Raw genomic sequence first — 12,891 nt, 5'->3', positions numbered from 1 at the left:
AAAAATCCATGTAATGAATCTAAATGAAAAGCAGTGTCTAATGGTAAGCTCATAATAATGATAAATTTATCATAAAATAGTTTAACAATAAGTAAATATTTTTAATGTTCAGAATAAACAATACTATTTTATTTCTTGTTATTATATATGAACAAAATCAGAATAAAACGCAATGTGTTTCAAGTGACATTGAGTTTTACATAATAGAAATTTAATGAATTTTACAGTTTAGTAATTATGAAAGTGGTGTAAGTCCATTTATGGCCCAGAAAGAATATATTAGTTTGGATAAATTCGCATAGAAGTCTTTATGCAATCAACTTACATATTTCTAAAGTCATAGAAACATTGTCAAACCTAGTACACTTTGTTTATATTTTTGAATCAACTAAAATGCAAATGTTTAAATATCTCGAAAGAAGAAAAAATGGACTTACACCACTTTCAAAATAAACGGTCCATATTTCTTTGGCATATTCCCACGGTATTTTCAATATTTTTTAAGGCATTTAAAAACTCGAAAAACTTAAACAGTTTACCTAAGTGTATTCCCTATTTCGTGCCGAACATAAAAAAAATATTGGCGCAATATTAATCAGTTTCTGTTGTTTCGAGCCAAAGTTACCCCAACTGGCGGTACCGTTACGGCAGTTTTACGAGTAGTTAAAGTACTTACCTATTGCCGTGGTCGCCCATAACGATTACCACCGTGTTCCGAAAATGTCCGTTTTCGTTCAATTCTCTGAGCAAATTGTAGACGTCCCCGTCCAAATATTGAGCGTTATTGAAATTCGTATGGGTAACGGCGATGTAAAAGGAGAAGAGAAAATACAGTTCTCGGCTATATTTTTCTATAAATTCTTTCATCCAATTGAATAAAATCGTGTACGTGGGAATATTTCCCAGACAATAGGTGGAACTTTTCTTCAGAAGAGAAGATTCGGATAAAGCCAACCATAATGGTCGCGGGTAATAATCGGTGGGTTTGCGAAGACAGCCTTTAGATAAATAATTTAAAATGGTATATTCTGGCTCGTCTTCGGTTAATGCCGTTACGTACCCTTCTTTTTTGAAGTTCTTCCATATAAATGGCCAATGGTCGTACGGTCCGGCGCTCTCGTTACCGGGCAGTTCTTGCGGTACCATTCGAACTTTCCTTCCAGTTAGCAGAGCGATCATGTTGGGGAAACTGTTATCCGCCACTTTAGTCAGGCCTTTCAATGTCTTAAAATAGAAAAGTAAATTTAAACGTCGTATTTACTTTTATTGTTCTAAATATTTTAAACTTGTACGTAAAAAGATGTGTCTAATCGACGACGATTCCGTCTCTACCGTCTATAAAACGTGTAAATTCGCATAAAAGAAAATCATCATTCCTAGTCGTGTAAAAACTTATTAAATATAAAATATTTGCGCTTTGGCACTAATAATTGGGGATTATCGACGAATAGCGCGGCTTTAATACTCTTTTTATGGAAAGATTCTTTTGCAAAAATTGTCAAAACTTCATTCTTAAAACATTAACGACTCGGATTTTCAAAATTCCGAATCGTATCTTATAGAAGAATTCAAACGGATTCCAACGAAAAAGCCGTTTTGTTCTACCCGATTCCGTTTCCCATAGAAAAAGCGTTACATTTCGAACAATCGGCCTTAATTCATTTATAAACAAATAAATAACAGAGGATTAACATGTACGTTTTGAAAAATGGCGGTAGCGAATTTCAAAATACAGATACGAGACATCAAGTAAGCCGTTTAATCACGAAACGGGCCAACAGATGGCGATACGTCTAATCGAATACCGAGGGCGCGGTCCGTTTCGCAAGCGAGCTTAATTAGCCGCTGGTATTTGTCGCGTCAAAATAATGATTTAACGCGTTTGATAAACGTAGTGAAAAAATTCGGTATAAACAACGAACCAAACCCTTCGCCTACCGGAAGAGTTAGGAAGTAAACAAACCGAAAGACATACGCGGACCCCTTCGACCTTTCGTCTCCTCCGAACAGCGCGAAAAACTCGCCGTTCAAAGGTTCCCGCGGGCCTCTGGCACGCCACGAAGCCAGCTGGAGGTAAGGGCTACCTACTTACGATACGGCGGGTAATGGTTACGCCGCGTTACGGGGGGTGGGGAATATTTACGACGTCGTTACTTAATTCTAGAGAGTCTTAGTTTGTTAAATACGTAGGGGCTAAGTCGCCGGTAGTTTTATCGTTTTTGTGGCCGAGGTATGGCGTAGTAACGCGTGTTATTTGTGTACGACACCGCTTTGTACGCGTTTATTCGTAATTAACGAATAACGTAACTTTCGGTACACCGCGCCGCGTATCACTACTTAGTACTTATACGCGTTACGTAATTTTAAGGAAGAGTACGTACGACGGCGTTACGAGAGTAAAACGATAGACGGTCGAAGAAGTATAAAAATACTTTTACGTAATTTATGGACGTTCCCCTAATCTCGAAAAACGGGAGTGTACAATAGCGCTTTTCTACGAACGGGTCCGGTTCCGTAGGTAGTTGGCGGTCGACATTTAAGGAGTTACGGACCATTCCGGCTTTTTATTATATGCCAGGGGTGGGCGAGCGAAAGTTCGGTGGGAGCCGAAATGTAGGTTTTGCAAAATGCACGGGAGCCGCTGTACGGCGATTTTATTATATAATATAAAACAAATATTAAATTTTTTAAATAAACGTATTTTTAAACGTCGATAAACTTTAATTTTAACTGAAGTGTGAAACCGTAACAATATATAACAAACGCGACAATGAACAATGTGACGAGTGGATGTCGGGGATGAGGAGAGGAATGTTTATATTGGATCCATTGCGTATCTGAACGGTGTCGTATAAATGCTTTACATTATATTTTTAAAATATATCACTTGGTAAATTCACTTTTACAATAGCAGAATTTCCTCAATTCCCTGTCTTGAATGCAAGACGATTGATTTCCGTATTTGTTAAGTCTGCTAACGTCTCCCACCACTCGAAATTGCTTCGACCACGCCGTTTTCTGCACCAGAGCTTCTACTACCGCATCGCTAGGTGCCAATGAAACTAACAGTCTCATTTTTAATTCGTATCCTTCTTTTTGAACCAGGTGTTTCCACGGTAAAATTACCTAAACACAAATAACCTGGATGAAATTATGAGCTTAAGGAAAATTCAATTGAAAAAAACAAAAGCGTAGCGGCATCGATACTTACAGACGCTTGTAAAGTTTTTATTAACCGAAGCTTTTCGCAGAATAACTTAAAATCGTCCAATAATTGATTCAAATGTTCGACTAGAATAATGGATGCTTCTAAACATCTCGGATCGTCGGCTGATATTACAGCTTCGCTTTGGCACACGCAATGATTTTCGGCAATTCCGGCCGTTTCGCAAGTCCTGTTTATAGGGATCTCCATCCTCCACGCGCTGTATCCTCTGGTGTTCCAGACGTGTGTCGGGGGGCTTTCTTCGTAGGTAGATTTAACAACGTCCATTAACATAGAGTGCACGTCCAGCCACGTCGTTAGACGATCGGAATTTAATTTCAAGTATTTTCTTAAATGGGGGAATCGTTCTTCCAAAGCTGACGGAATACTTATAGAAAATAAGGGCATACGTTCTTCGATGCGACCAATCGAAGTTGTTAAAACTTTTCCGTATCTAAAACAAATAAAAATCTCATTACATCTCTTAAAACAATAGTTAACGATGCATTAATATCCTTAATCTAACGTGACAACGGTATTTACAATAGAGCAGTGATAACTATAGTATTTTAAGTACGGTACATACTGTATACCGTTACAATAGGGAATGCGACTCTCGTGTATCTCCGATAGGCGACGCACGGCTCTTATCGTGATGAAGTTTGGCCATTCCCGCTACATTATAATAAATAAGGAGAGAACAGTATTGTTTATCGGTTAACACACAAATTAAAAATCTTTGAATTAGTATTATCACCCGCACGACCATCCGATAAACCATATTTGTCATCGTAAATGTTTTTAAAAACGACGCTTCGAATTCGAATCAATAAATTTTAACATTTTTTTGTCAATGGGGAGGACCGCTCTATAATCCCCCGTGGATCCGCCTCCGCTGGTAAAAACGAGTATTACATTTAACAATAACAGGAAGATTTATATTAATAATTAAAATTTTATAATAAAATGCACGGTTAGTTTTATAAATACTAAACCCACCCCGTTTATTACGGTTAATATCAATTAGATTATCGAATGTTATCAATTAATTTATTGCAAAAGGGGCTGAGGAGGGAGTGGCCCATCCATCATTACGATGCTTTTACGCACACACACACACACACACCCGAAGAGACTAAATTATGTTTTTCGAAATTGGGGTAGAGCCATGCCCGCTATATATCGCTACGATGAATTTACACACATACCGACAGCGATTAAAAAGATGTTGTTAACAGTTATATAACAGCGGCAACAGTAAAAATCACAAAATTAATTAATTTTTAACTTTTTGCATTTGCATGTAAATAAAAAATGCGTATATCTTTTTTTAAAGATAATAAAGAAATATTCATTACACGTCTTCACACATCGAAGTAACTTTGGCCCGAGATTTGGGGCGATTTAAAATTCAGTTCTTAGCTTCTCTGTCATCCACGTAAATAATTTCTTTCCAAAGGCATTTTTATTTTATTTATTTTTAAATTATATTTATTATCGAATCATTTTAATTTTTAATTTTCTCCAGGTTCAAAGTGTTGGAGATGGCCCGAAAAGGAGGATTGTATTCCGTACCAATGGGAAGAGTAAATCCGCCAAAATGATTTCTGTTTTGGAAATTGACAATCCCATGTATTATTAATATACAGCGTACACGCGATGATTTGTATAAAGCTAATGTATTATAATATTTTTGAAATGTAATGAATTGTTTACGAATCATTTTGATTGACAAAACTTCAAAGTTATAGATTTAGTGCACCGTTAATTTCGACCCTCGGACTAACATCGGCTCGAGAATGTATAACGCTCGAATTAACGAAATACAGCATGGGGGACAAATTACCTGGCGGCGCGGTAACTATATGGACCGTTTATTTTGAAAGTGATGTAAGTCCATTTTTGGAAAAAATTGAGAAAACANTATTCCGTTGTTCCGTCGTCCATTAAAAGTCGCACAAACCCGAGAGAAATATACCATAGTAAATAAAATGGAAATACCAGTAATTTAATGTTCCTTGGGCGGCCCGGTACCATTTGATCCACGGATCGGTACCGGTCCGCGGCCCGGGGGTTGGGGACCACTAGTCTACAACACCCACGTAGACCGACTTACGGTAGGAGGGTTTTATTTTTAAAATATCGGTTATACAGTATTTTTTTAAAATTTTGCAAGTTTCTTTTCGAGGCTTTTTAATATTCGGTAGACTCGAGTCGAACACATAGGATAAAAAAATCCCACACGGCTACGAGTATCCTGGTATATATTATTTAGACACGGCATGGAAAATATTATAAAAAGTATCTCACCCACTGGCTTACCCTATAACGTCAAAATTGCATAAATGAGTCGTAGTTCCCGTTGTTGGAAACTATGTAATTTAACGTAAGTGGGACTGATTTAGCGTGGCGTTTTCCAGCATCTCGCAAAAATGCGCAATCCGCGACTGATGTAAAAATCAACAACTTTTCGGTTATAGCCACTCGCTCCAAGTCCGCCCATTCCAAATTTACGTGGCCTTTCGTAAAAGTCCGCCTCGTCTCTTTAAACACGGACGATCTAAAACCGAATCGATAATCGCCTATTTCAAAACACTTAAAAAATGAAACCGAAATAACTAAAAACGGTACAAAAACACTTTAAAAATACACGACTCTCGCCGATTAGCCTCCCAAACCGTATTATCTAGTAACTACGGTGTTCTTACGTAGTCTATAATGAGAGAGTGGCCCCGTAAGTAGCGCTTTTCTATCGACAGTTTTATCGTTGGGAACAACCACCGAGTTTCTTTAATATACGGTAAAACCTGCGTAAACCGGAATCCTTCGGTACCGAACGTTTTTTTCCGGTTCGACGGGTGTTCCGCTGTTCCGAAGAACGTTTTTTCTCTTTTATTCTGGCTCCATTTTGGACGGGTTTAACTGTATTAATTCGGGCCATTTTAGAAATTCTTTCGATTGGCCGAAAATCAAATCCCTCGGATTAGTTATACGAGCGAATTCTGGCGCGTTCAAAATTAAGAAATTTACCTCAAACTTCGAATTCGTCACACGAAAGAAACACCAAAGTCTCGTAACGGTGTTTTACTTTCCCGGCTCTGTCGTATACATAACGGAGGGAAAGTACGGCAGTCGGTAAAAAATGACCCCGCGAGATTTTTGCTTTTTTGGACTCGGATCTCCGAAACGAATACAAAAAAAAATTGGCAGTTTTTTCTGTATATGCGGATGTTAGCCTGTGTGTAAGCGCCAGGAGTACGGTTTTGTTCGCCCTCTTTGAAGCTTAATAATATAATTTTTGTGCTGGTGGAAAAATTCTGAAATTTTAGGAGGAGGTTGGCGTATTACGGGCATCGACGCTACCCCGTATTAAATTTCGGTGGTTAAAGGTCGACGGGGCGAGGAGATAAAGAAGGTCGCGTGTCGCATCTCGAGTAGGGTCGGATTTAACGATTTTACTCGTTATTAGCATTTACTATTTTATTATTATTATTTATTTATTTGGCAGAAACTCGTGACCCGAATAAGCCAGAAACCTGACATAAACAGAAAAAATTCAATACCGTGCTGTCCCGTTTTACATAGGTTTTACTGTGTTTAATTATGCGAATAACAGTAATTAATGGAAATTTTTGATAACGTAACATAATGTTTAATTAGATTTATATCCATGAAAATTAAGAATGTGTCAATATAATAATAAATTTATCTATAATATATTAAAATAATTATTCAGGTATAGAAGAATGAATTTAGACGCAGATTGCAGAGAAGAAATTGGCCGGCAATGCAAAAGATTGTTAGATTATGGCAGAATGCGGTATCTCATAGATCATAATTACGATGCAAAATTAATATGTTACGTGGAACCTGCTGTATCGCTGGAAAATATTGCTCTTGTTGCAATAAATAAAAAATTATAGTTATGTTATTGATATAAATTATTTTTTATGATTTTTATTACTATAAAAATCGGTTAAAAACTTTTCAAAAATAAAGTTATTTTATAAAACATTTTGTTTGAATTTTTTTTCCTTCATTAACAGAATAAATTATAGATGTGTATGTATATTTCAGTACACTCTTGCTAATCCGGCCGTCAGTTATCTCCCATTATAATTTGTTTCCCTTTTTATTCGTGTTTTTTAAATATAAACAGTAAACTTGTAACATACAATTAATTCTTTATTAAATTTAATCACTTTATATAACTGTACAGTTGCAAAAAAGGATCAGTACAGGTCACATCATTCATTTCCTACATACACACACGCTAATCTGGCACTCCGCTGTGAAAGGAATGGCCGGATTAACAAGCTTCTAGGGTGAAAAGGTTTTAGTTGCCATTTCTGACTAGAGTTTTGTTGCAGTGTATTTTGTAAAATTAAATGAAAAGTTTATCAAGTTTTCTGAAATGGTATATAGAAACTGTATAGTTAGACCTAATCTTAAAAACATGTTGACATGTTAGAAACAGGCCAAACTAAAGTCGAAGTTTCAATTGCTTTAAAGTGTTTTTCCATATACATGCTCTCAAGATGTTTTTAAAATTTGAAACTAGAAATACAAGTCTGAGATGACTTGCATTTCTAGTTCAATTCAGAATCATCCGCGAATGATGACCGTTATTTGGCATTAATTGTAATTATTCATAAAATGACAGTTACTTTTTTTATAACCGAGTTAAAAGAACGACAAAATTATTGATTTCCAAAGAAGCCTGTGTTTGAAACCAGTGGTTTTTGTTTTTCTTTCACACTTAAAAAGATAAGACGACTTTTTCTTTGCATAAGTGCACCGGATTGCACATCATGGAACAAAATTATACAGTCTTAATTTAGTGTAAATGATTCTCGTCGAACCTATAGAGAGAACAACACTCTATGTATTATACTTCGCTTTACATCAGGTGAGCAAAGGCCATTATGGATTTTTCATTTTGTTTGCAAAATTAGGCCGTGAAATATACATACTTTTCAACTAAACTATTCTATAAAGTTTTTCCTGAGTGTTGCATATTCGGTTTTGATATTTACATGATCACACGGAATATCTATCTGGTTTATGATTTTCTTTAATAGCAAACTATTTAGCTAATTCGTTAGCTCATTTAATGTGGCAAACGAGATTTCCGGATATAAATCCAATTGAGGGTATCTAGAAAGAAAAAACAATGTGATAAATCACCAAAAAACCTCGAGCTACTTCAAAAACGAGATTTGATGCCCACTGATTTGGTAATCTAAGTATAAGTACCAGTATGGTAATCAACCATACTCGTTGTGTGCATAAGGTGATCATGTTTAAAAGTTTTTTACGTCTACGTAAATAAAACTCATCTGCTAAATTATCTATAGCCCTACATAGTTTAATGGAATGTTCAAAAATATTGCACCAACTTATATGATTTTGCAACGTAGCTTTTGAAGCACACTGTGGTAAATAAATCACATGTAAGTGGGTATTTTATATTTAATTACATTAAATGTAATAATATAAATTTTAATTTATCTAGGCCTATTTATAGAACATGTAATTCGCTAATTTTCTCATTAATTTTGTTTCGAAGACATTTCAGGATTTACAAATGAGTGTTTATTAAAAAGTTGTGTGACAAGGAAACGCCTTGTGACAAAGCATTAACAGAGGTCAACGTCATTAGATATAAGTAAATATGTTTTCAGTTTTAACATTTGATAATCGACAGACAGGATTTAACAATGAACAATGTTACAATTAACATACTAATGACATACATGATACAGAAAAAAACGAGTCAATCCGAGCTTTGATAATGCTCGAACAAGTTAAATTTTAAGAGAAAATAAATGGCCAACTACAGAAAAATATTGTAATATTTCCTTTAAGTATGTAATTGCGGAAATAAGATTGTTATTCAGTCAATTGTCAATAACACGCGATAGAAAATACCCATTTATTTTCTATAAAATTATACTTTATGTAATTTGATAATTTAATGAAAGCTCAATAGAATTTCAATGAATTAAATTTTCCAAGAATATTTTCCGTATCACTTTAGAATAATAAAATCGAATGACAGAGCAGATTTTTAGATGAATAAATTGTTAATTCGTATCCCAAAAGTTATTTTAATTGTCAATCTATTTTTAGAAAAACTAGTTCTAACTCTTAGTTTCCTAAGAAATCATGAATATTACATTAACTTTAACTGTAGCAATGCATCATATACTTAAGAGAATAAACAAGTTACATTGCAGCAGTTAACAAGTAAGACTCAATATTTTCTGCAAACTTTTGATGATTGATAATACTCTGTCATATCAATCTGTTATTGATCAACTCAACTTGTTGCTTTAAATTAATTTTATTATATCGGTTTTTTTAATATGCTTTTTCTGAAAAAAAAATATATTTTTTTAATATTTTCAAATGGTTCATTAAAAAGTTAGAGTAAGCCATGCAAGAATTTAGATTGGATGTATAAATCTCACTTAACTTGACCTTATGAAGCACTTCTTTGTGTCATTGTCCTTTGTAGGAAGTACAAGTAATAATGTAAATAATTAGCAATGTGATAAATGAAAACATAACTGCTGACCTAACGTATAAAACATGGTTACAACATATAAAGGACCCTTTCCCTCCATTAAATATTGTGAGATCCTAAGCTGCATTGTATGCAAATCCGGCCTTGGATAGCATAGAGATGGACCCAATTAATATATATATTTTTTTCATGTTTCTTTAATCTACACGAAGCTTTCTACTGAATACATTCCTTTAATGATATTGTTTTGTTTATTATAAGCATACAGAAGCTATTTATAGCTGGAGATGCATAACTTATAAACGGTCTACCTCCTATTCTAAAAATTGAGTTACCATATCAGGAACCGAGATGACCCGGGGATAGCATTAGGTCAACCGCGCGATTATTATAACGGTATCATTGTGTTATTGTTTTCATAAGTTATCGAAATAGAGGTTACTTGATAAAGAAGCGGGATGCTCAGAATTGCAACGTGTTTGCTATCAATCTTACTCGTAACAGTTCAGGCTCAAGTATTCAAATTTGGCACTTGCCCCGATGTACCCACGTTACCATATTTCAATATGAATAGAGTAAGTAACATTAACACGATTTATACGTTGATTTTTAAGTAAAGAAATCGTATTTGTTAGTTTTTAGGCGAATGGTACGTCATACAAAGATTTCAATCCAATAATCGTTGCATTAAACAGAACATCAGCAAAACAGATGATTACGCTTATAAAATAACGTATAAACTTTCTGAAACTAGGAAATCGACTACATTATCTTTCCTTGGGTAAGTTATCACTTGATTTTAAAGCATAAAATTCTTGAAAATTCTTAAGTCATCGATTGATTTTACGTTTGTAAAGATTAGAACAGATGATAGAACAAAGTAGCAATATTCATTTCCCATATTCGAATATATCCTCAAAAATGGAGGTCAATCTTCCTCTAAGTAAGTTTGTATTGGTTTCTTGTTGTATTTGAAATATTTTTAAGTGTTAAATAAGTGTATTATTCTAGGTGTTTGGGGAGCGAGTAATTATTGGGTGGTCATGACCGATTATACAATGTATGCCGCCGTATGGAGTTGTCGAAATATGTTCTTTGGCCAGGTACAAAGTGCGGATATCCTCAGCAGAACCCCTAGGCTTGACAGACTTATCATCGATAAAATTCGGCGCAGGTTCGAGGGATACGGGATCAACGTCAATCATTTTTCTGTTATCGATCACAGCGAGTGTCCAGAAGCAGAGAGGAGAAGATCGTCTTTCTTTGTTTTGCTCGTATAGATTAGACCAGGGGTCGGCAACCTATGGCAGGCGGGACGATTTTCAGTGCCACTCTCATTGAATAGAAACGTAGTAAAAATTAAATTTTAATTATTAAATTTTTAATTCCTTTATAACCGGACCAATTTTGATACTATATATAATAAAAATTGGTAAAATCATATCAGCACCCGGAATAACACTATAACTTAGGTTCGGCACAACACCGCTCAAAGGTTGCCGACCCCTGGATTAGATCATATATTAAAAAAAGTTATTTATTTATTAAATTATTTGTTTTAAAATAATTACGTTGAATGCGATAAAAATTAATCTATAAATAAAAGCGTTTTTTTTTATCCAATCGACGATCGGTTTTTAATAGAGTGCCGATTTGAACCTTTAAATGACGTCATTCTAAGAAAATTGTCATTGATCGAAAATATTTAAAAGCAACAACGATATCGTGACGTTTTAATTTAGATTTTCGATTAATTTGAAATTATTAATATATTTTTAATTAAGATAAAAATATTAAAATTGTAATTACACATATTACGATTTTATTCGGTAAATTGTTTAATTGAGATCGACGTCATAATACCAATAGAATGACATTTTCATTCAGTCCGCGTGGCCTAACGGACAAGGCGTCTGACTTCGAATCAGAAGATTGCAGGTTCGAATCCTGTCGCGGACGATTTTATTTTTTCTCTCCCTTTTTTCATTTTAATATTACAATTTTATTCTCATTACAACACTATTAAGTCCAGATGAATCGGAATTTTAGTTGTATTTATACAAAAACAAATTACGCATTAGAGTACAATTATCTAGGTGAAGACTTAATTAGAGCATGAAAAAGGGCATGCCTTCAAAAGGTTGTTTTGGTTATTGAGGCATATTTAAAAGAGGAAATGTTATCTTTTTTTCTTTTTTTTTTGGTATGTGAAATTTTAAAGTTTGCTGTGGGAAATTGCTTATAACAATGCTTAACATCTAAACGTATCTTTAGAAGAATGGGTTTTGTGTAAGCGCATCATATTTGCAATAACGTAAATTAGAATAAACGGAGTTGCGAACGTGCGCCACTTAATCTGTTGTTATTCATAAGGTGACAGGTGTGACCTCCACCTGTCACGTCCCGTATAGCGTCATTTCCTATACAAGAAGATAGTTACCAATTTACAAAGCTTTTCCGATCATTTGATGTTAGTGACGTCAGGAAACGAAGGACATTTAAGATTTCCCCGAAACCATTTTCATAGTCGCATGGGTACTGAAATTCTTATTTCGAAATTCTCCGAAATATCTTAAAATGAGATGTCATAATCGATACGAAGTCCTTTATTAATTTGTCACGGACGAAAAACCAAGTTGTTACGCTGCTCATTTTTTTTTGTTACTGCTTTAAAAAAATAATAATAAATAAAACACTTAACATTTCTCGAGGCATGTTTATAGGTGATATTGTCAATGAATATTTTTCTACCAAGGTTTTCTTGCACTATGTCAAGGTGACAAAGTCAAGGTCTATTGTCAACTCACTTGGAAATTTAATTGTATTCACTGTGAGGCGGTGTTTTTTTACACGCAGCAGTACTCGTTTACGGGTTAATTAAATGGCTGACCGTTCTTCAAAGTAAACAAGGAGGATTTTATGAAAGGATTAAATTAATGGTTCTACATCGGTGTTATTTAATATCCGTTTCCCGTCATTTAGGATGTAAACATAATGTGATCATGATATCATTGATAAATTCGTTTCGATAAAATATAATTATGTAATCTGTTCTTAGAATCAATTCATTATTATTACATTAGCACACCTTAAAGCTATCATTTTATATTTGTTAATACAACTTTATGAAGACTTTTATTTAATACTGAGGTTAAAA

General features: G+C 34.5%; 3 protein-coding genes and 1 non-coding gene across 9 annotated transcripts in view; 2 read left to right on the top strand and 2 right to left on the bottom strand.

The window, feature by feature from the left end:
• LOC111639793 lies at nucleotides 1-2,672 on the bottom strand. Of its 2 annotated transcripts, none has more exons than XR_002759142.1 (2): nucleotides 1,293-2,672; nucleotides 1-1,224 (listed from the first exon to the last, which is right to left on the bottom strand). XR_002759142.1 is itself a non-coding variant. In XM_023385737.1 (2 exons), exons 1-2 carry the CDS (start codon nucleotides 1,744-1,746, stop codon nucleotides 673-675), a joined length of 600 nt encoding a protein of 199 aa, XP_023241505.1. In that variant the 5' UTR covers nucleotides 1,747-2,668; the 3' UTR covers nucleotides 1-672. The 2 variants fall into 2 exon arrangements, 1 of the variants encoding a protein (XP_023241505.1); XM_023385737.1 differs by having other exon boundaries at nucleotides 1,699-2,668.
• Nucleotides 2,673-2,700: 28 nt separating this feature from the next.
• The window catches only part of LOC111639786, a 60,041-nt gene continuing 49,850 nt past the window's right edge, over nucleotides 2,701-12,891 (bottom strand). For all 5 annotated transcript variants that reach the window (XM_023385729.1, XM_023385727.1, XM_023385728.1 and 2 more), the window contains 2 exons: nucleotides 3,212-3,659; nucleotides 2,701-3,126 (listed from right to left, as the gene is read on the bottom strand). In XM_023385729.1, coding sequence (XP_023241497.1) covers nucleotides 2,884-3,126; nucleotides 3,212-3,659 — 691 coding nt within the window. In that variant the 3' untranslated portion in view covers nucleotides 2,701-2,883. The remainder of the gene's footprint in view (nucleotides 3,127-3,211; nucleotides 3,660-12,891) is intronic.
• On the top strand, nucleotides 7,956-11,069 carry LOC111639788 (apolipoprotein D-like). Its single transcript, XM_023385732.1, has 4 exons — nucleotides 7,956-8,114; nucleotides 10,370-10,515; nucleotides 10,592-10,677; nucleotides 10,746-11,069. Exons 1-4 carry the CDS (start codon nucleotides 8,052-8,054, stop codon nucleotides 11,012-11,014), a joined length of 564 nt encoding a protein of 187 aa, XP_023241500.1. The 5' UTR covers nucleotides 7,956-8,051; the 3' UTR covers nucleotides 11,015-11,069.
• Nucleotides 11,621-11,693, top strand: Trnar-ucg. The gene has a single exon. It is a non-coding gene; the product is annotated as a tRNA-Arg (tRNA).

This window comes from Centruroides sculpturatus, unplaced genomic scaffold (genome assembly GCF_000671375.1).
Source record: "Centruroides sculpturatus isolate CEXI.00-Female unplaced genomic scaffold, Cexi_2.0 scaffold668, whole genome shotgun sequence".
NCBI lineage: Eukaryota > Metazoa > Arthropoda > Arachnida > Scorpiones > Buthidae > Centruroides > Centruroides sculpturatus.
Note: the sequence above shows the minus strand (reverse complement) of the source record. Positions and strands in the feature narration are given on the sequence as shown.

What these genes read in the sequence shown, in the direction of transcription:
- LOC111639788 (XM_023385732.1), top strand. Translation starts at nt 8,052, where the DNA reads ATGATTCTCGTCGAACCTATAGAGAGAACAACACTCTATGTATTATAC. An exon ending in ACTACATTATCTTTCCTTGG is followed by an intron (nt 10,516 to 10,591) that starts GTAAGTTATCAC and finishes ACGTTTGTAAAG; the next exon opens with ATTAGAACAGATGATAGAAC. An exon ending in GGAGGTCAATCTTCCTCTAA is followed by an intron (nt 10,678 to 10,745) that starts GTAAGTTTGTAT and finishes GTATTATTCTAG; the next exon opens with GTGTTTGGGGAGCGAGTAAT.
- LOC111639793 (XM_023385737.1), bottom strand. Translation starts at nt 1,746, where the DNA reads ATGTCTCGTATCTGTATTTTGAAATTCGCTACCGCCATTTTTCAAAAC. An exon ending in CTACCGCCATTTTTCAAAAC is followed by an intron (nt 1,225 to 1,698) that starts GTACATGTTAAT and finishes TTCTATTTTAAG; the next exon opens with ACATTGAAAGGCCTGACTAA.